The sequence below is a fragment of the Clarias gariepinus genome, chromosome 28 (assembly GCF_024256425.1).
Source record: "Clarias gariepinus isolate MV-2021 ecotype Netherlands chromosome 28, CGAR_prim_01v2, whole genome shotgun sequence".
Lineage (NCBI taxonomy): Eukaryota > Metazoa > Chordata > Actinopteri > Siluriformes > Clariidae > Clarias > Clarias gariepinus.
The window spans coordinates 18,108,382-18,130,129 of record NC_071127.1 but is presented as its reverse complement, the minus strand read 5'-3'; the positions used below and the strand labels follow the sequence as shown (position 1 = coordinate 18,130,129).

The following is a 21,748-nucleotide window of genomic DNA, read 5'->3' as shown; positions in this document are numbered from 1 at the left end:
AAACTGAATGGAAATGCATGTGTGTCACACAGTGTTTCATACTGTTCTTCCACTTCAGAGCATAAATAAGTTCTATTACTATACTACACACGAATAGACACAGATCAGCCAGAACAACCAAAACTATTAACATTAAAACCACCCACTGCAGGTTTTCGTTTGCCCTTTGTGCCCATGGGGTGTCTCTGGCCCCTCTGGGCGTGGCTCCACGAGACCTGTGGATGTCTGCTGTGCTGCATCGATCTTTAGAAATTAAAGCAAAATAAAACTTTTAAAAAGGATAAAATAATAATTATTATAATTTAGAGTATAAAGTCCTCAGAATTAGTTTAAAATATACAGCTTAATATCTATCTATCTATCTATCATATATAATTTTATATATACATATGATATATAAATATTTTATGTATTATATATATAGGTATAAAAATAGATAGATACCAGGTAGAAAAATAATCTATGTCAGATTTGATTATTGAAGTGATTTAAATTAATGTCATATAACAACACAGTCTGAAGTGTGTTATAATGTTTAAAGTATACGGATATACAGTATACATACTACACTCTAAAACTAAGTCTTTAGTAATACAAACTACTTTTATTTTAAAACAATAAAAAAATTGCCTGCTATTTGTATATCTGCTTCCATTATTTAATAAAATTCTATGAACTCCTTTCAATTCTGGTATATATATATATATATATATATATATATATATATACCAGAATTGATAGGAGTTGATATGATATATATATATATATATAGTTTCTTTTTTGTTCCACAGTATTATTATGTGAAATAATAATAAAATAATGTTATTATCCTAGTTTTTGTGTGACATTTTCCAATTATTGTCCGTTCTTTATCTACAGCGCAAGTGTAAAAGACTCTTCACAATTTTTACAAACAAATCCTCAAATACATAAAATCTAATAAGACCAAAAGTGCATACGGTCATCATTCCATCAGTGAAGACGGATTAAAAGCCCATTTTCTAAATTGACAATAAATTTTTTAATGATTATCCGATTTTGTGTTAACAATTAACTGCTTCGGGTTTAACTCTAACTAATACTTTCAGATAAGAGGTGTTAGTCTAGGCACAAACAGGGACCCTCCTACAACACCTCCCTCTTTGTGGGATTGGTTAAACAACATTAAATAACAATGACGTAACAATGACGTAACACTTCCAAAGTGCTCATTTATCATAGAGCATAGAGTCTAAAAAGACAACTACAATACTCTACAGTACTCTGGTGTCAGTCACTCAATCCATGCATGCTTCATGACCTCCTGAAGATCAAGAGGGCTTCATGACGTAAACAATAAAGCACTTTTTGTAAGTCGCTCTGGATAAGAGCGTCTGCCAAATGCCTAAATGTAAATGTAAAGGTAAATGACCGCTCCCGCCTTCTTCAACATTGTCCAACAGTTTTCCATTAGCTTCAAGTCTGGGGATGATCCAGGCCATGGCTCAAAAAGCTCAATATCAATATCACATAGACAATTTTTTTTTACTGGATTTTAGTTCATTAGCACCAGCTGGTCTTCAGCCAGATGGGCAGGAACTAATTAGTGACATGAACTGTTTTGTGCACAGGGGATAATAATACATGACACATGTTGTATGTATAGCTTGTACTGTAAGGAGACATTCCATTTAGTTCTAAATATATTACTGTCTAAAATATTAAATATTTGGAGAAACAATTGTGAACCTATTTTTAATTTAAAAAAATTGTGGGCAGCTCATTGTTTTTGTTAAACATCACATTACAAACACAAGGAAATTACTATACATTTATTAAGTTCAGATAGGGGTCGTCATGCTGGGTAAGCATTTGCTCCTCTTAGTTTTGGAAATCGTAATGCCTCAGCACACAAAGAAATCTTCACTCACTCACTTATTGTCCATACGGCTTTATACTGTATACAGGGCCAGAACCTATCCCGGGAGACTTGGAGAGGGTGGCAATCCATTGGAAGGCACACATACAGTAAACACACACATTTTCACGCCCTCATTCATGTGCAATTAAAGAATGCCAGTTCACCCAAACTGCAAGTCTTTGGACTGTGGGAGGAAACCAAAGTCCCCGGAGAAAACCCACCAAGCACGAGGAGAGCATGTGACCTGCATGCACACAGACTAGAGGCAGGAATCAAATTCTAATACTGAAGGTGCGAGTCATTAAGCCATTATTCCACCATGCATTGTAAATAGTACAGTTTAACTTTGCTGGAACCACAAAGGGCTGTAACAGTCAGGTGTCCACATATTTTTGAGCATACTGGTTTAGTGTGTAACTAAACTAGTGTTTGGTTTATCTTTATAAATAAAAAAATATAAAAAAGAAAGAATAATTTTACGTTTCATCTATTCAAGGACACAAAAAAAAGTCTCCGAAAATTTTTTCTCTGTCTGTATGTCTGTCCAGCCGGATTGTGTCACAGCATCACACAAAACTGTCTGGACAGAATTTACTGAAGCTGTTGCAGTACTTAAGTATTTTTTGGAAGTTGAGACCTGCTCCGTAAAGACATTAAAATATCTCTAGAACTGCATATGCGTCAAACTGTGGGCGCGTCTTAAATCGACCGCTGGACAGAATTTATTGTAACTTTTGCAGTCCTTCGATATCTGCCTAAAGTTTAACCTGCACCATAAGTGAAGTCAAAATGTTGAGTAAAAGCGATGATTTGAACAAGTTATGTGGGATTTAATAATCTACTTTAAAATAAGCTTCCATTGCGCTACTTGCTGAATGTAAACAAACACCTGCATGAATAGATATTAATTAGAAAAGCTAAACTGAATATTTTTACTGGGATTAGTTCATATTTTCACTTTCGCTGAAATAACAGCGCTGGAGTGGTAGAAGTGAAATTTTAACACACAAAGATAAAACATCTTTATCCCATCCACCTTTTTCGATTCCTCATCTGGGATTTAATCACAGATTACAGAACAGGGAGTGCATTTGGTGTAAACAACCGTACAAGATGTTATTTCTTTGAATGAATAAGTTCTGCTGAACAGACAGACAGACAGACAGACAGACAGACAGACAGACATGCACGTGAGCTTCAATCTGAAACATTATCAATTTCACTGATGACATTAAAGCTGATCAGATCATTTCTACGCACGTTCATTCCTGTAAGAGATTTCAAACGGTAAGGATGACGTCATGTTTAACGCCTGGCGCCGGCCGCCAGAGGAGGATGGCGCGTGCGCACTGGAGCGAGGAGAGCGCGAAAAGGATGCAGGTCGCTATGGAAACGGTGATGCTGCGGGGATGTCGCGCAGAGGCGGGGAAGGACGAGAGGGAAAGAAAAAAAAAGAGAGAGAGAGAGAGAAAAAAAAAACCCCAGCAGGCTTTAGAGAGGAGGCGCACTGAGGACGCCGGCATCCCACTGACCCACATTCTCCTGCAGCCCGGCGGAGCGGAGGCGTGAAAGGACCGAGCAACCTGTTAAAGACCGAGAAACACCTAGAAATGGTAACGACTTTGACCGCTTATTATAGCACTGATCTGCTGTACGTGTCGTATAACGTCGGTAACGGGAACGGGAGGGGTCGGGGGGTGGATACTCTTCCATCATGGCGCCCAGATACCAGGTGAAGGTAAGCGCAGTGCCCACTGATGCAGGGATCAGGCAGCGTTATAACACGTTCCGGACGCGTTATAACACGCTACTAATGCACGCCGTAGTGTGAGCATCATGCTGATGAAGCGTGTGTACTGAGTGCTGGGCTGAGAGGGAGGGATGGAGGTGATGGAGGTGACGCAGCCCTGCTTTAGTGACATTGCTGCATGACAGTGGCTGTGGAGACCCATAAGGACTCCTGTGTGCAAAAGATGTCAGTGTCAATGTTATAGTGTATGGGTATTACTGTTGTATGAACCTATGTCATTATCACTTAGGTTTTAAGAGCAATGCCTAAGTCTCAATTTCTAAATGGCCTGCTTGGTGTGTCCTGTACACACACACATGCGATAAGCAGATAGACCCCCATACTGCACCATTATTATGACTACTATTTATCAGAGATGGAAAAATATATAAATCATAGTATCGTTTTTTTGTATTGCAGTTCTGTCACAGTTATTTCTAAATAAAAAAAAAACAATAATTTTTTTTATAAATTTTTGTTTGAATTTGAAGTGTTGTCGTTCCTCCATAATCCTGCAGGTGGCGCACTCTAAACAACTCACAAATGATTTCCTAAGTTTGTTTAGAATATTAAAGTACAGAATAATGATAAAATAGTAAAGAATAGCGTGGCCCGTGGGTTTGTGGTTATCAGTGTTGTTTTGCACCACCAGGGTTGGGGTTTGATTCCCGCCTTGAGTCTGTGTGTGTGGGCTTTGCATGTTCACCCAGCGTGAGTGTGTTTGCGCCTTGTGATAGACTGGCATCCCATCCAGGGTGTACCCCGCCTCATGTCCTAAGTCATCAGATTAGGTTAACTGTCCTTTCCAAATTGTCCGTAGTATGTGTGGGAGTGTGTGCGTGTGTGTGTGTGTGTGTGTGCCCTGTGATGGATTGGCACCCTGACTGGGTGACCCTGTGTACAAGATAAAGTGGTATAGAAGATAATTGAAGAATTTGTGTAAATTTGAAGCGTTAAAATGTTGCAGTTATATATATATATATATATATATATATATATATATATATATATATATATACCTGTATATACAGAATAGGGATATTATTTAGTTAATAACTTCTGATACTAACAAAATCATAATACAAATTAAATCGGCACCTAAGTATTGTGATAATATCGTAGACCCCCATACTGCACCATTCTTCCTCCCAGAGATCAAAGACATGCAGATTAGGTTAATTGTGTTTACATTTAGGCACCAGGCAGACGCTCTTATGCAGAGCGACTTACATTTTTTTTTTATAATCTCATTACACATCTGAGCAGTTAAGGGGTTAAGGGCCTTGCTCAAGAGCCCAACAGTGGCAACTTGGTGCTTTTTAAACCTGGGATCTTCCAAACCGTAGTCCAATGCCTTAACCACTGAGCTACCCCTGGCCCTGGGGTATTTTGGCATTCCAAAATTGTGTGTGTGTGTGTGTGCTCACAACGATCATAAATCAACCATTATCAGATATTGAATGCAGAGACTGTAGTAAAGCTCCTGTTTCATTGCTATACTAATAAAATATACTAATATAACTAAATGTCAACATTTACTACAAACTCCGAACAGGTAAAATTGTTAAATGTGATACAAAAAGAATATAAACATACACACATTTTGTACATTTTCGCTTTAGACAGACTGCAGAGGGTAATATATAATGGAAATCTAAGTGAACTCCTCCCTCCCCCTTTTGACCTAATGTCTTAAGCCCAGTAACGAGTCTCTGGTTCAATAAGCTGCCTTTAGTTCAACAACTAACGTAAATGCATTTGATTGCATTTGAACACATTTTAGCCAAAATGTAGCGTTTAATTGTAAAATATCCCCTGTGCGATGGCTCCGCTACTCGCGACAAACTCATGGTAATCCGTCTGGTGTTATGCATTTCATTGCACACTGAAGGCGTTACGAGAATGCCATCTTCCTGATTTATGCGTGGGAAAGATGTTAATGTTAAAAAGTGTTAATTTCAGTAAAATCTAAAAAAAAAAAAAATTTAATAAATGAACTGCTGTCTTTTTTTTTATGCATTTGTAAATGTTGCTACTGAAACACACTGACTGGCCAAAAATACAGATGCATGTCTTCATGTGCTTCCATTCTTACGATGATGCAGCTATAACTCTGGAATGGGGTCAGTCTGGACTCATCAGATCACATGATGCTATTCCATTGCTCCAAAGTCCACACTTTATGCTCTCTAGCAAACATGGCTCTTTTTTTTTTCGACCAAATTTCCTCCACGTAGTCGACGGTCCAGCACTATGCTTTCAGGTGTTTTGATAATGTGTTGAAGGGTTCTTAACCCAGTTCCAGTAATTCCAAATCTCTTTAGTTGTTTTCTTTGCTTGATGCAGCCCCGTAATTTGACTGTCTCTGAAAAAGCAGCGTACAGTAGTCTCATTGCTGAGTCTTCATGTAGACATCAGTCCACTGGTTGACAATCCGTGATGAAAAGAGACAACATTTACATTTAGCAGACGCTCTTATCCAGAGCAACTTACATTTTTATCTTATTACACATCTGAGCAGTTGAGGGTTAAGGGCCTTGCTCAAGGGCCCAACAGTGGCAACTCGGTGGTTGTGGGGTTTGAACCTGGGATCTTCTGAACCGTAGTCCAATGCCTTAACCACTGAGCTACCCCTGACCCCAAAAACACAAAACACGCTAGAAAAACATCCCCAGTGCATGAAGGTCATATTGTGTTAATTGTTTTATAGATGAACTTCAATTACATTTTATATTAATAGGTGAATATTTGTGTCCCTGTCCTTGAAAACCTGCCTAAAGTCTCTTTTTTTTTAGTTGACAGTTTCTACATAAAATCACATCAATTTAACTGATCTTGTTTCGTTAGCTCTTCTATGCAAAAATTATTTTGGTAAATTTCCAGATGGTCTAAATTTAAAATTTCTTAAAAAATATACCACGTCTGTAACAGTAAATATAAATTTCATGTATTTTGCAATAGTACCGCCTCTTCTTCTTTTAAATTTATGTGCAATTGGTGCAATACTGCCACCTACAGGAGCAGAAAAAAATATTGCAATATAAAAGACATGACATGTCAAGTCAAGTAAGTCAAGTAGGCTTTTCAAATTGAAATTCAAACTTTATTTGTCACATGCACAGTCTTACACAGTATGATGCAGTGAAATGCTTATACGACTGCACGTGACCTTAAAATTTTGAAACAATTAACAAGAAATAAGAAATAAATAGTTAAAAATGTAAGAAAATAGAACAAAATATAAACATTTTCGAAAAATATATCAAAGAGAAATATATAAACCTATATGTACAAAAGACAAAATAGCAGTTTAAGTGAAAATGAAAATGGAAATAAATGCAAATGTCCAGAAATGCCCATAAAGTGTGCAAATGTGCAATGTATGTGCAAATGTGCATTGTCCAGAAATGGAAATGCCCAGAAAGTCTGCAAATGTGGATGTATGTGCAAATGTGTAATGTCCATGCGTGTCCGGTACCGGGGTATGTACATCTGTGCATGAGTGAACAGATGAATAGTGTCCATAAGTGTCCATTTCTGTGCGAAATATTTCTGTTCTTTTCAACCAGATACAGTTCAGTACACGATGAAACGAAACAACGTACTATATCAGCAAATAAATACCGGGATACTGTCAAAAATACTACAGTACTATGTACAGCACCATGTTACAGCTCCAAGTAAACCACTGTACCTAAACTATTGTAAAACTGTAATAAACGGACAACTTGGTTAAAGCATATCCAAATCATCAGGTCTTGTTGGGTGTTTATAGTTGCAGTGGTTGGTACCTACCAAAAGTAGTCCAAGAAGACTGGTCCATGGTGATACCAGTTGACTTCCAAAAACACCTATAATGTGGATGTGAGCATCAGAACTGGCCATGACCATCGACGACGGAAGGCCATGGTGTGTTGTGAAGAACAATGTTTTCTTTTGCATCATGTGGACAGCCGTGTATGTGTGTGTGTAGTTATATGTGTTGCTTATCTGGAGAAGAGATGGTACCAGGATGCACTATGGTGGGTAGCCAGCAGAGGCAGTGTGATGCTTTATCACCTGCTTAAACATTGTTCCTTCATGGAAACAGTATTTCCTGATAGCAGTGACCTCTTTCAACAGGATAACGCACCCTGACACACTGCACAGTTGTTCAGGAATGGTTTGAAGAACAGGGCAAAAAGTTTAAGGTGTTGCCTCGGCCTCTAAAATCCCCAGATTTCAGTTTGATCCAGCATCTCATGGAATAAAAAAGATGATTTTATTATAAATGTTGCAGTCTCTTCTATCTCAATCGTCAATCTCTCACTCTCCACTCTAGTCAAACATGAAGAGCATGGAGCAGGAACTCCTGTGCCCGGTGTGTAAGGACATCGTGAAGCAGCCGGTGGTGCTGCCTTGCCAGCACAGCGTGTGTTTGCTGTGTGCGTCCGAGGTGCTGGTGCAGAGCGGCTATCCTCAGCCCGAGTTACCCCCGGAGCCCCACTCTCCCGCCTCCACACCAAACACACGCTCGCCGCGCCAGCCCCACCGCTCTGTGGATCGCCCGCTGCGGCCCGGTAAGGGAACGTGTGTGTATGTTGTTAAGAGGGTTAAAATAATAAGGCTATAAAAGTGAAGGCGTTGAGGGATTGTAAAGGTCATGAGTTTAAATCCCAGTATAACCCTTAACTGTTTTATGGTTTCCTGTCTCACTTATACCTCACTTTAGACTTCCATGTAAAGGACATATTGATATTTTATTGTTACTGTGTCTTGTGATGTAAAACCACACTCATTTTTAAATTTAAACTTATATTTACTACAGAAGGTGATGTGTGTTATGCAATATATTTTTAAATAGATGCACAAAGCCCTTTACTTTTGAAGTTTATGCAACATGGAAGTCACCAATCTTGCTTTCCTTAAAATTTCTAAATGCTAACTTTATCCATTTTGGAGAGATGATTTTATATGTGCCCCAAAAATGGGCGTTTTTCAGCGTTATATTGTCTTGCCTCAAATAATAATAATTAAAAATGCAAATTATTCATATTTCCTTGTAAGTATTGATACTATAATTATTGTAATATGTTAGAAGATTAACTGTCTTAATTAAATTGCTTAAGTTAAAAAAAGCAAAAAATCTGTAGTGTCCGTAACCATGTCAAATTCATGTTGTAATATCTTAACAACTTAGCATTTTAGAATAATCCACTTTCAAGTTTATATATTTTTATGTGAAATCTAAATTTTGATCAAGTTCATCCAAATGACATTTAAGATCAATGAAAGATTTAAATTAGAAAAAGTTCCGGACATTACGGACATAAAAGGAGAGGAAACTGTATTTAGCAAATGTGTTTATCTGATTAAAAAAATATAAATGTGTAGCATATTTACAAAAAACAAGCATGGCTCAGTGTTATATATATATCACTTTTTAGCACCAATACCAAAAATAATGACAGATCTTTATTGTAATATATTTTTATTTTTGGTTTTAAAATTTCCCCCTCATTCTCAGCATGTTTATAATCTCTGAACTATAAATACAAGTTTTAATAATTGTTCATCTTTAAATTTAATAATCCAGTCATGGCTAAACATATGCAGTTTAATGTTTTTAGACTTGTTTAACTTTTAGAGAATAACCACAAGAGTTAAAAAATGATAAAGGAAAAAACGAACTGAGTAAATGCTGCTCGGTGAACCTTCACAGGTTTCGGGACGTACCCCGGGCGCAGGCGCAAGGAGGGCTTGGTCCAGATCATGCTGTTCCCCTGCGTGCCCTGCGGTCGAGATGTGGAACTGGGAGAGCGAGGACTGGTGGACTGTATGAGGAACCTCACGCTGGAGCGCATAGTGGAAAGGTAATGCCCCGGGCATGGCTTGTTTTGTTCCATTCGGGTTTCCTTCTAGGTTTTGTAATAACACATAGGATATGAAGAACAATAGGGAATGTTTTAATGAAAGATTGATCGCTCTTTTTTGTTTTAATATGAGAACATTTGTTATGTAACAGCACCAAATGTGAAACTATACAACTGTGTTAGAGCATGATGATTAGGAAATCTCAGACAGCTGCTGTTAGCTAGTGTTGTGTGTCTCACTCATTAGCTGAGACAGGGTCTGACTGGTTGGTTGTCTCTCAGGTACAGGCACACAGTAAGTCTGGGCAGCGTGGCAGTGATGTGTCAGTTCTGCAAGTCGCCCCAGACTCTGGAGGCCACTAAAGGCTGTGCTGACTGCAGGGCGAGTTTCTGTAACGAGTGCTTTAAGCTCTACCACCCATGGGGGACTCCGCGCGCCCAGCACGAGCACGTTCAGCCCACCCTCAACTTCAGACCCAAGGTGAGATCTTATTCATCACTCTCCAGGAGGAACCAGGACGGCGGAATATGTTCCTCATCACTATGGTATTCTGAGATTTTCATACCACAGCGCCAACTAATGGCTGAATTTTGAAACACACCATGCAGTTTTTTTTCTTTTTCAATGTTATTTATTTATTCGTCTTGAGTAGGTAGGTACAACTATATTGTCAATGCATAGTTTGAACAAAATGCAGTTCAGCATCTATCAGAAGTGCAAATCGTAGTGTACTGTATAAACATCAGTGCAATACATGGCTACATAACTACGGAAGATGTAATGTTATGATGTGGAAATGGGGATATAAGAAAAAAATATAGCAGGTAATGTCCATAACAGTTGGCAGGATGTGTGCATGTGCATTTATACAGTACATTGAATATATATATATATATATATATATATATATATATATATATATATATATATATATATAAAGAGCAATGCTGTATTTTTGTGCAATGTACAGTATAGAGATATAAATAATGAGTTGGGATATATAATCAACTATATGTTATATACAGTATATGGATAATAGGGGGAGAAAAAAAACTTCATCATAATCAAGGTCATAGTGGATAGTATGTCAGGGCACCACGGCAGAGACAGACACCCTGGGGAAACCCTTGTGGAGAAGATGAAAAGAACCTTCACGCAGAGAGTGATCTTTAAAAGAGATTCATTTATATATGATGCTTTATTGGACATTATTTTGCCGAAGCTTGGAACAAATGAGAAAATAATTAACAGAAATAAATATACAGTATGTGCATATGTTCAACTGTACCATCAAAAAAAGTCAATACCAAATATTCTTTCTTTCTCTCTCTCTCTCTCTCTCTCTCTCTCTAGGTGTTGACATGTACAGAGCACGATCAGGAGAAGTTACAGTTCTACTGTAAAACATGCCAAAGGCTCCTTTGCTCCCTCTGTAAGCTGCGCCGAGCTCACACAGGTCACAAAATCGCGCCTGTCAGCCAGGCCTACCAGGCACTCAAGGTATTGTCTTTTTCACTAATAGTGTAACATAGTCTAGACATTCTGACTGTAAGATCTACGATTAGATATATACAGGATTCATATACAATATAAAGAGACTTTCTGGTGAATGAAGGCGTAAAAGCGATTGACATTTACGTAAAACTTCAAGTACATTACCGTAATGAGACGCCTAGCCGTGGTAAAACATTTGAACGATGCAGACGTTTTAAAGAAGGCTGTACGTCTGTGGATGACGATCCTGGCCGAGGTGGCACGGAGCCCGGTGCAGTCGTTCCTGTGGGTTATTGCCACTGTCCTGACCTCGTTCCAAGCCATTATGTTTGGGCCATTAAAGGAGTTCCTGGGAAGCCAGCGTTTCAGATGTGAAGACGTTGAGAAAACGTTCTACCCTGATGGTGTCCAAGCGCTAGTGAATCACTGGGATCAGTGCATTAGTGTATCAGGGGATTATATAGAGAAATAAAGGGAGTTTTTACTCTCATAACTGTGTTCTGTTATTCTGCACAATCAAAAATCCTGGTTTGAACAAATAATCCAAAAATGATCCAAGTGTGATTTCAGTGAGACATACAGTAAGAAACTGGACAGATAACCAGTCTAATTCAGTTCTTAGTGGAAGGCTTTGACAACTTTTCCTGCTTTTTTTCCATGCTTATGAGTTTTTGTATGATTAAATTGGTAAATTTGTTGCAAACAACATCGTTTGTGTTTTTTGTAGGAGAAAATTTGCAAGGAGTTAGGCTACATCCTGTCCAATCAGGCTACAGTGCTGTCTCAGATCACACAGCTGGAGAACGCCATCACCCAGACTGAGGTACCGATCCCTGTAGTGTTGAGGAAACAAGAGAACAGTATGTACTGATGAGGTTTGAAATCTGAAAGCATTCAGCACATGTGCTCCAAATATCCTTCTCTTCTGTGTGTGTGTGTGTGTGTGTGTGTGTGTGTGTAGGTGAACAGTGTAGCGGCCCGGGAACAGCTCTCTCAGAGTGTAAGGGAGTTGACGGCCCTGCTCTCTGAGCGGCAGGTCATCCTGGCTCAGGCCCTGGAAAACTCGCGCCAGAGGCGGAGCGAGGCTTTGGCAACACAGGTCGCGGAGAGGCGGAGCTTGTTGGAGCACGCTGGCTTGATGGCGTTTACCCAGGAGCTGCTGAAAGAGACAGATCCTGCCTGCTTCGTACACGCAGCCAGGCACACATATAACAGGTAGAATGTTAGGACTCACAAAGCTTGCCAAGGGAAATGATATCAGCCACATGCTGGTGTAGAAGGGGCTCCAGGCCTGCCGCAAGCATCTATTATCCATTCTCTAAACTGGAGTTTAGTCTTGAATAATACAGTGGCTACGTAGTCACATGGTCTCATCTGGTGTGTATACAGTATACCTATGACATCATTTAGATTTATGTCCTCTCTCTCTCTCTCTCTCTCTCTCTCTCTCGCTCAGGCTGGCCCATTCCATTGATTCCCTGCAGAGTTTCTCTCTCTCTGCTGATCCCTCATTCCGACACTTCCAATTGGACGTCTCCAGAGAGCTCAAACTTCTTACTGACCTAAACTTTATTCAAGGTAAGAGACAAGCCAGAATCTTTCACAGAAACGTAAAATAATTTGAGTTTTGACCCCGAACAGAAAGAAACAAGACCCTCAACAGACTTGATGCCCCTGTTCCTGGGTGAAGGACAGGGTAGAACTATGAGGTGGGTATCAAAAAGTTTTGAGATTCGGATGCCACAGATCCGGTTACTTTCGCCGTATGCCCTCACACGCCTTGGAACCTGGCAGTAAAATTCGCTATTGACGGGGGGACGAATTCTTAATGCATAATCCTTCTAATCTTCTGCTCCTCTGCAGCAATGTTCAGATCACACAGGAGGATCGCCTGGATGTGCCGGATGGTTTATACATTTTCGGGTATTAAGCTTTCGCTAATCATCCTGATCTCTTGTCGTCTTTCAGTGATGTTCTTCCCCTCAAAACACCTCTAACGACTCTTAGCGGCTTCGCTGTAAACCAGTTTCATGTGGAATTTAACGTTCACTTTTTGTTCTAACTCGCCGTCCATAATGAAGGGACGTGGTAACACACAGGGTCATAATAACACATAATAAGTTGCACAGTTCCCAGGGGACACAGGACGATGTCTTTTCGTACACTGACTTAAGACTTGTGACTGTCATATGTCGGCGTGTTACAAAACTAGTTTCGAAACTTTTTGATACCAACTTATAGCTTCTCTGAGAAATACGTGATTTAAGCAAGTTTCTTAGAGAACACATATTTCTATGACCTAAGTTTTTTACCCCCCAAACTAACCCTTTCTCCTTTCTTTAGCCCCTTTAGCTCCTGTGATTGACACCCAGCGCACTCTGGCCTACGATCAGCTCTTCCTGTGCTGGCGACTACCCCAGGAGTCCTCCCCTGCCTGGCACTTCTCTGTGGAGTACCGTCGCCGGGGTGTGATCCCAGGAGGCGGGGCAAGGGCTGGTCTCCGCGGGGGTTTGGCTGGAGCCCGCTGGGGCTGGCAGAGATTAGAGGAGGTCAGCGGGACTAGTGCGGTGATCAACACGCTGGAGATGGACAGCGTGTACGTTCTCAGAGTGAGGGCCTGCAATAAAGCCGGATTTGGAGAGTACAGCGAAGAAGTGTACTTACACACTCCACCAGCTCCAGGTAAAACACATGCCATGGTCTGGGTGGGATAAAACACACCGCTCTTTATATGATGGATATGCAGCTGGATGTGTCTCAGCAAGTGTATACTGTATATACATATACGTATAAATATCTCCAAGCTCGAGTCATAATCGTCTCATTTCATTTATAATTTACTTAGGGGCAGATTTTAATCATGTCTGCGATTTCACTCTTTTTGTCATCATTGTCCTAATTTGCCTTTTTTTTTTTTTTTTTACCTGACTATAAATCAGAGAGCCATTGTTCACCCATGGAGCGCTTCTCACTAACTCATCTTTTCTCTCTTTTTTTTACCCATCCCCATTCCTCTGTCCACTTTTTTAATTTACTCTCTGCTGAACTCCTATTTAACGCCTTCATCCTTTATTTTTATTTCTCTTTATCCATGTTTTCGTCCCTTACCTTTCTTTTAATTTTTCCGTCAGCTGTTGGTGCTTGCTGTTTCGTTCTCTTTTTCTTTATGAGACATATCCACCTACTTGTCTCACTTCCTCATTTTGATGTATTTAGCGAGACAATACAGTATTTGTCCCAAACAATAACAAAAGTAAGCATAAAGCCTGTTATCTAACTAAAATTAGCTATTTTTAATGAACATAAGCATGCATTTTATTTCATCGCCCAAGAGCTTACTTACTTTAAAAAATCTTCCCTGTTAACATTTGTGTATAAGTCATTCGTTCCTCTCGTTGTGCCTGTTTTGCTGATAGCTGCCCCTCTGCCTTGACCTTTTGCTTTTCCAATCAATAAATCATCCAATCCTGTCTTCTTTTTTAAACTCCAACCCTTCTACTATTCTTCCACTATTTGTCTCTTGTTCCCATTTCTTCTCTTTTCGCTGACCTCCTTTTCTCCGGCAATTTAATCCCTCTTGCATCCCTACTCCTCTTCTCTCCTTTCCTCTCCTCTTTTACTCCCCCATCAGTACTGAACTTCTATCTGGATTCGCGCTGGGGTCTACACGCTGATAGACTAGTGGTGAGTAAAGAGCGGCGCTGTGCCCGCAGCGTGCCAGGCCTGTCTCTTCTGCAGGCAGCTGACCGAGCCCTAACTTCCTGTCACCTGACCGCTGACCTGCTGGTGGGCGACGCTGCTGTCACACAGGGCCGACACTACTGGGCATGCTCAGTGGAGCCTGGCTCTTACTTAGTTAAGGTAAGTACGATTTCAAACGTTAACGCAGAGACTAACGAGATGAGAAACTGGAGACAAAAAGATCTCTAAACATTGTTGGTTGATTTTGATTTTTTTCAGTCTCTTTCAAAAGTTTTGGAACAGCAAGGCCTGGTCTGTGGGTTTTTTTTTTTTGCGACATTTGCTTTTGAGATCAAAATTGAATATGAGACGATAGATCAGAATTTCAGATTTTATTTAATAATGTTAACATCTACAAGGGATCTTTGGGAGCAAAGCACACAATATTTCTGTGATCTGATCAAGAATATTGGAACAGGTAATCCTAAAGTGAATGAGAGGGCTCTTCACACACAATGATGATACCAGGCTGATGTCATAGTGCTTGGGCCCTAATAAGACTTAATATTTGGTTGCACACCTCTTGCTAGGTGAAACGGTGGCTTAGTGGTTAGCACTGTGGCGTTTCACTTCCTAGTCCTGGGTTTGATTCCTGTATCAGGTCTGTGTTCCTGGAGTTTACATTTTTTTCCTGTGCTTGGTGGGTTTCCTCCAGGTTCTTCGGTTCCCTCCCACAGTCCAAAGACATGCAGATTAGGCTAATTGGTGGTCCCCAATTTCCCATAGTGTGTGGATGTTGACCGGAAGTCCTACCAAGGTCTCCATGGTTCCTAGTTGGACGACAGAGGTGTCTGGGAGGATGGATCACTTGGTTGCAATAAGTGCATAATTGTATGACTCACATTAGATTTTTTATGTTCTGGATCAGAGTCTTCTTCGAGGGCTAGCTGATGATACCTTAACCCTTGTCCTGTAGAGGTTTGGTAGCTGTTTTGTTGAAGTGTTATTTTTCTTTACCGCTCTTACACAGCTGTTTTACAGTGTTTGTCACCAAATGCTGCTGTTTGTCCTCGGTTTCAGGGTCTGGTTATAGTGCACCAGTGGTTTCTTTCTTTTTCAGGACATTCCAAGTTATTTCAAGTAGGCTACTGCCTGTGCTTGTGCAATGGTTACATCTTTTTCCTCTCTTTTTATCTCTTAGATGTTTAAACACCAAGTCTAATAGGACAAACCTGGGAAAAAAATGAAACACCTACCAGACCGTATGTCCCAATATTTATGATCACTTTATAATGAATGGGTTCAAGGGAAATATACTGTGTTCTCAGATATTAACACAGTTATTGTGGATGTAAATATACACTATACTGTATTTATGTGATATGTGTGTAAAACTAAATGATCTAAATTCTGATAATCTCACCCATCCTTTTGATCTTTTGATCTCTTTGCCCTGCTGTTCCAATACTTTTAAAGGGAACTGTGTGTGTTTTTCTGACACCCTCACTCTTTCCATGTTGTTCTTTTCATGTTTCTATGATAAAGGTCGGAGTTGGTCTAGAGTCAAAGCTTCAGGAATGGTTCCATCTGCCTCAAGACATGGCCAGTCCACGGTAAGAGATTAAAGATCCGGATTTAAAATTTCTGCATAAAGGCTTTTTTTTGTCTGCTTTTGCACTGAAGCAAATTTTTGTGTATTATGAGTGTAGCATGCAGAGGTGTACTGATGGACCTTAAAATCCCTTGTTGAGGGCGTGTGTTATCCAGTTTCAGTCCAGTCATTCAAATGTTTCTGTACTGGTGACTCCTCTTCCATGGGATTTTTATTTAAGATCTAATTTAATTTAATCAATATTTCTAATGTGATTTCATCTGATGCAGGGCATCCACCTTCTTCATAGTCATGTTTTCACTTACTTTTTTGTAAAACTTTACACTTTTAAAGTACAGGTATAGACTTTCACCAAGTCTGCACCAGTTCAATGTTATTAGATCTTTTTGTCACTCATATGAATGGTCTCAGGAAGCAGGACTGATGGTAGCGCTTACCTTCATACATTTCCAAAAGGGCAGCAAAGAAGCCACTTCTCTAGAGGAAAAAAACCTCAGGAACAGACTGATATTTTGATATTCTGATGACTGATATTCAGAAGGTACAGGGATTGGACTGCTAAGGACTGGGGTAAAGTCATTTTCTCTGATAAATCCCCTTTTCAATGCTGGAAAAAAAAGCTTGTCCGGAGAAGAAAAGGTGAACGCTACTATCAGTCCTGTGTCATGCCAACATTAAAGCATGTGAGGCTCACCATCAATTTTTTTTTGGCCTAAGAACATAGCAATGAGTAAAGAATGGTACAAAAATATCCTCTGAGAACTTCTTCCAACCATCCAAGAACAGTTTGGTGATGAACAATGCCTTTTCCAGCATGGTGGAGCACCTTGCCATAAGGTAAAAGTAAGAACTTCAGGAAGTGGTGGCTCAGTGTGTTAAGGCTCTGATTTACGGATTGGAAGATCGGTGGTTCGAGCCCCAGCTCCGCCATGGGTTGCCGCTGTTGGGCCCTTGAGCAAGGCCCTTAACTCTGTCTGCTCCAGGTGCCCTGTAAAAAAAATGGCTGACCCTGCGCTCTGACCCCTGCCTATATATCTATATGCAAAGAATAAAGAATTTCACTGTAATGTATGTGTGAGGAATAAAAGCTGAGATCGGAGCCGGAGATTGCGAGTTCGATTCCCGGGTGATGCTGTAACCTCTCGCAGCCGGAGCTCTGATTGGCCGAGCTCTCTCAGAGGGGAGGGATTAGAGATACTTAGTGCTCCCTCATTAATCACGGCTCTACAGCCAATCTGGGGCGTCTGTGAGCTCACGCAAGCGGTAGGAGCAGGTAGCGCTGTCCTCCGAGTGTGTTACATCTTTTTGAACTGCGCATCTTTTTGAACTGCTCGCTCACGCACCGTTGGGGCGGTCCCCAACGGTGCGTGAGCGAGCAGTTCAAAAAGATGCGGTCGACTGGCGCCACGTGGTCCGGAGGAAACATGTGATAGTCTTTGGCCCTCCCGGCTGAGTGGTAGTGACTGAGCCTTAATGTGGGAGCCCCCTAGTGACGGGGAGGAATCGGACACGACTGAACTAGGGAGAAAATAGGGGGAATAAAATAAAAATAAAGAATAAAAGTATGGTCAGTCAGGATGTGGCCTGAAAGTTGGATGACAGGTCCTTAAAAAAAAGAAGGTTCAACACTGCAAATATTGACTCTCTGCAAAAACGTTATGTAATCGTCAATAAAAGCGTTTGACACTTATGAAGTGCTTGTATTATACTTCAGTATACCACAGTAACATCTGGGACAAACCTTTGGCCAGCACTGTACTGTATTGTAGTTAGACAAAGTAATCTGACTGCATGCGTGTAATTGTGAATGTGATAAACTGATAAACTAAGTGAAATTCACAGTTTGACTTGAGAAATTAAAATTTCAATGGATGGATGCAACCTATTGAAGAAATAAATATGGTTGAGGAATACAATGCAGGTTAAAAGACAAAAAAAAAAAACCTAAACATACATAGGCACAGACAGACAGACAGGATGTTATACTCCACCCACATTGTGCCGCCTCATCTCAGATGCTCAGGAAACATTTAACTTTTTTTTTTCCCTGCCCAGGTACGACCCTGACAGCGGCCATGACAGTGGGGCAGAAGATTCTTCTGACTCTCTGCCACCTTTCACCTTCCTCACAATGGGCATGGGCAAAATCTACCTGCCTGCCTCTGCCAATGCCCACCACGGAAAGGTCAACCACAGGGACATCTCTAATGCCAACAGCCCCTCCTCGCCCACCGGCGTCACCTACCCGCTCCCCCCGAGGCTGGGTGTGTGTCTGGACTTTGAGAAGAGCCGTGTCACCTTTTACGACGCTCATTCTCTCCGCCCGCTCTGGGAGGGCCCGGTCGACTGCTCGGCGCCTGTCTGTCCGGCCTTCTGCTTTATCGGAGGAGGGGCTCTGCAGCTGCAGGAGCTGGTGGCGAATCGCAATGCAGATCAGACGCCGGTCAGACGAGTCACCATCCAATCCCGTGTCACGAAACTGAGCTGAGACGGATCTCAGTGACACCAGTTACACTATCTTAGGAGATTTTGTTTTTATATTTCATACTTAAAAGAAAATACTTTTAAATTGCACTGAAAATGCACTTCAGATTAACTATGATTATTATTATTTGCTTGTTTTTCAATAGGGCTTTTTTGCTTTACACTGCTTGTGAATCAATGTAAAAAAAAACGAATCATGTGGCCTATATCTTATAGATCTGTATGTAACTATAACTGTAAATAGAATTTCTCGCCTCTACTCTCTAGCTGTACACCTAAAGGGTTTTTGATAATCCCGTCTCGCTGGTGTAATCTACAGTACAGTGGTTTCTACCTTTAATCTCCTTACACAAGAGTACAATTGTACAATTACAGCATTTGGCAGACGTCCTTATCCGTTTTATCTCATCATGCGTCTGAGCTGTTGAGGGTTAAGGGCCTCGCTCAAGGGCCCAAAAGTGGTGGTGGTGCTGGGGCTCAAACCTGCGACCCTCAGATCGGTAGAGTAACATCCTTAACCACTGCCCTATCCATCATCCCTCCAGTGACGCCAAGTGCCAGTTTCTTCTCTTCCTTTTTATCTGATGATGTACGGTACTGACTGTTACACTACTGGTTCATGTATATATCTAGCATTAGGGTGTACATACTGCACTGTTAATACACAATGTGAGATATTTAGATAGAGAGAAGAAGAAATCAGTATGAGCTATATATGAGCAGTTCCCTGAGACACGCTATCTTACTTTTATTTGCTGTGTAGAAAAAAAAAATCATTCATTTCTTTTCAGTGACAATAATGGAGTAGTAACATTCTGGTTACAGAGTCAACGCTGACCTTTAGATTGTTTTACTGAATGAAATTACCGAATGAATGTACGAGGTTATAACGCGAGTATGCTACCTCATCCTTGTACGTAGATGAGGAAAGGTGTGTGTGTGTGTGTGTGTATATGTGCGTGTGTGTATGTGCACATACTCTATCCTCGCACTTTTATGCAATTTCTAGCTTGTAGAACATATTTTTAACAGACACTTGATTTTTGGTTTCATAGGCTTTAAATTGTGCTTCTTTCAAATGCTGAATACTTTTAAGAAGAAATTGACCTAGACATCACCTGCTGGCAGAATATCCATCAGATTTGAACAAAAATATGAAATAAAGCGTAAATCTGTTAAAACCTAAACTGTTCTTGTGTTTATTGCCGCTCCACATGGTATTAAGGAGAAGTGTGCAGCAATACAGTGCACTGAGCAGTAGGGGGCAGCAGTGTTCCAAGCTGTAATATCCATCTATCCATTTAGAAACCTCTGTAGTCCAACTAGGGAACGTGCAGACCAATACTGAACATTATATTTATTTTTATTTTTACAACCGTGATACGATGTCCGGAACACCAATTAGCCTAATCTGTTGGAGAAAACCAGGGTACCCGGAGGAAACCCTTCAGGCATGGGGAGAACTCCATGCACACAGTCCCCAAGGCGGGAAGAGAACCCGTATTATTTTCAACCTAACACATCTAATTAACACCAAAGCAGTCTGAAGTCAGGTTGATCAGCTCGATTAGCACTGTCGCCTTGAACCTTCAGGGTGTGGGTTCGATTCCCACCTCATGTGTGTGTGTGTATGTGGAGTTTGCATGTTCTCCCCGTGCTTGGTGAGTTTCCTCCAGGTACTTCAGTTTTCTCCCACAGTCCAAAGACATGCAGATAACTGGCATACCCAAATTGTCTGTAGTGTGCATGTGAGTGTGTGGAGTAAATGTATGTGTGCGTGTGCTCTGCGATGGATGGGCACCCCATCCAGCATGTACCCCACCTCATGCCCTAGGTCTCCTGGGATTGGTTCCAGGCCCTCCGTGACCCTGAATACAGGATAAACGATGAGTAAGTGAGTGAGTGAGTAATTAAGCCAGGTATTGCTAATAAAAAGAACAAGGGTAGTTCATCATCAAGATCTGTGACTAGCTCTGTAAGAGCTAAACATTTGGCAGGTGTGTGTCTGCATTTTACAAAGAAGTCAGTCATGACCTCAGAGTCGCCCTTGTTGCTGCTCATCAGTCTGGGAAGGGTTAAGAGGCCGTCGCTGACTATTTGAAACTAATCATTCTATGTAGCGAGTAGGATTGTGTAGTAATGAAGAGCCAATTTAAGATGATCGCCAATCTTCCCATGAGTCGGGCGTCCCGACAGAAAGTAAAAATACAGTTCAATGTCAGACTGTTTAATGTTTAGAAATGGAAAAGTTTAAAACTTTGACCTATAGGCCTTTTCACATTTATGACAGCACAATGAGAAGTATTGATTTCATGACGAGGTGGCTAGGAAAATTTCTTCTCACTGAAAAGATTATGGAGCAGCACTTAGGTTTTCAAAATTACATTAGAACAAACTATTAAATAAATCCTGGAACAATATCCTTTAAACTGATGAGGCCTTAAGGAGATGTTCGGTAAACATCCACAGTGCCGTGTTTGGCAACAACCAGACACACTTCAAACTGTACGGCATGCTGGTGTAGGGATGATTAAATTGCAAATAATCAAATTCAAACTTTATTTGTCACATACACAGTCATACACAGTGTGACAACTGCCCTTGACTTAAAAATGTAAAAGAAAAATAGAGAAATTTAAATAAAGAATATTAGAAAAATAAAGAATAAGAAAAATAAAGTATAAAAAGAAAATATTTAAATAAGGAATATAAAATATAAAATAATAATAATAATAATAATAATAATAATAATAAATGTACAGTATCCCATTTATAAATGTAAAAAAACTTTTGGCTGTAAAATATACATTATATACAAGTATAAATACAGTGAAACTTCGGATTGCGAGTAACCCGGTTTGCGAATGTTCCGCAAGACGAGCAAAGATTTTTAATACATTTTGACTTGAAAAACGAGCAAGTCTTGGTTTACGCG

At 40.4% G+C, this 21,748-nt stretch overlaps 1 protein-coding gene across 1 annotated transcript; it reads left to right on the top strand.

Annotated features, from left to right (window-relative positions):
- The first annotated feature begins 3,407 nt into the window (after nucleotides 1-3,407).
- trim46b (tripartite motif containing 46b) lies at nucleotides 3,408-19,972 on the top strand. The gene is made up of 12 exons (XM_053490041.1): nucleotides 3,408-3,513; nucleotides 8,011-8,248; nucleotides 9,391-9,541; nucleotides 9,824-10,022; nucleotides 10,896-11,042; nucleotides 11,764-11,859; nucleotides 11,998-12,251; nucleotides 12,493-12,614; nucleotides 13,380-13,718; nucleotides 14,668-14,897; nucleotides 16,263-16,330; nucleotides 18,385-19,972. Exons 1-12 carry the CDS (start codon nucleotides 3,511-3,513, stop codon nucleotides 18,815-18,817), a joined length of 2,280 nt encoding a protein of 759 aa, XP_053346016.1. The 5' UTR covers nucleotides 3,408-3,510; the 3' UTR covers nucleotides 18,818-19,972.
- The last annotated feature ends 1,776 nt before the right edge of the window (nucleotides 19,973-21,748 follow it).

Coding starts and splice junctions, on each gene's coding strand:
- trim46b (XM_053490041.1), top strand. Junction 8,249..9,390: donor GGATCGCCCGCTGCGGCCCG/GTAAGGGAACGT, acceptor GAACCTTCACAG/GTTTCGGGACGTACCCCGGG. Junction 14,898..16,262: donor CTGGCTCTTACTTAGTTAAG/GTAAGTACGATT, acceptor TCTATGATAAAG/GTCGGAGTTGGTCTAGAGTC.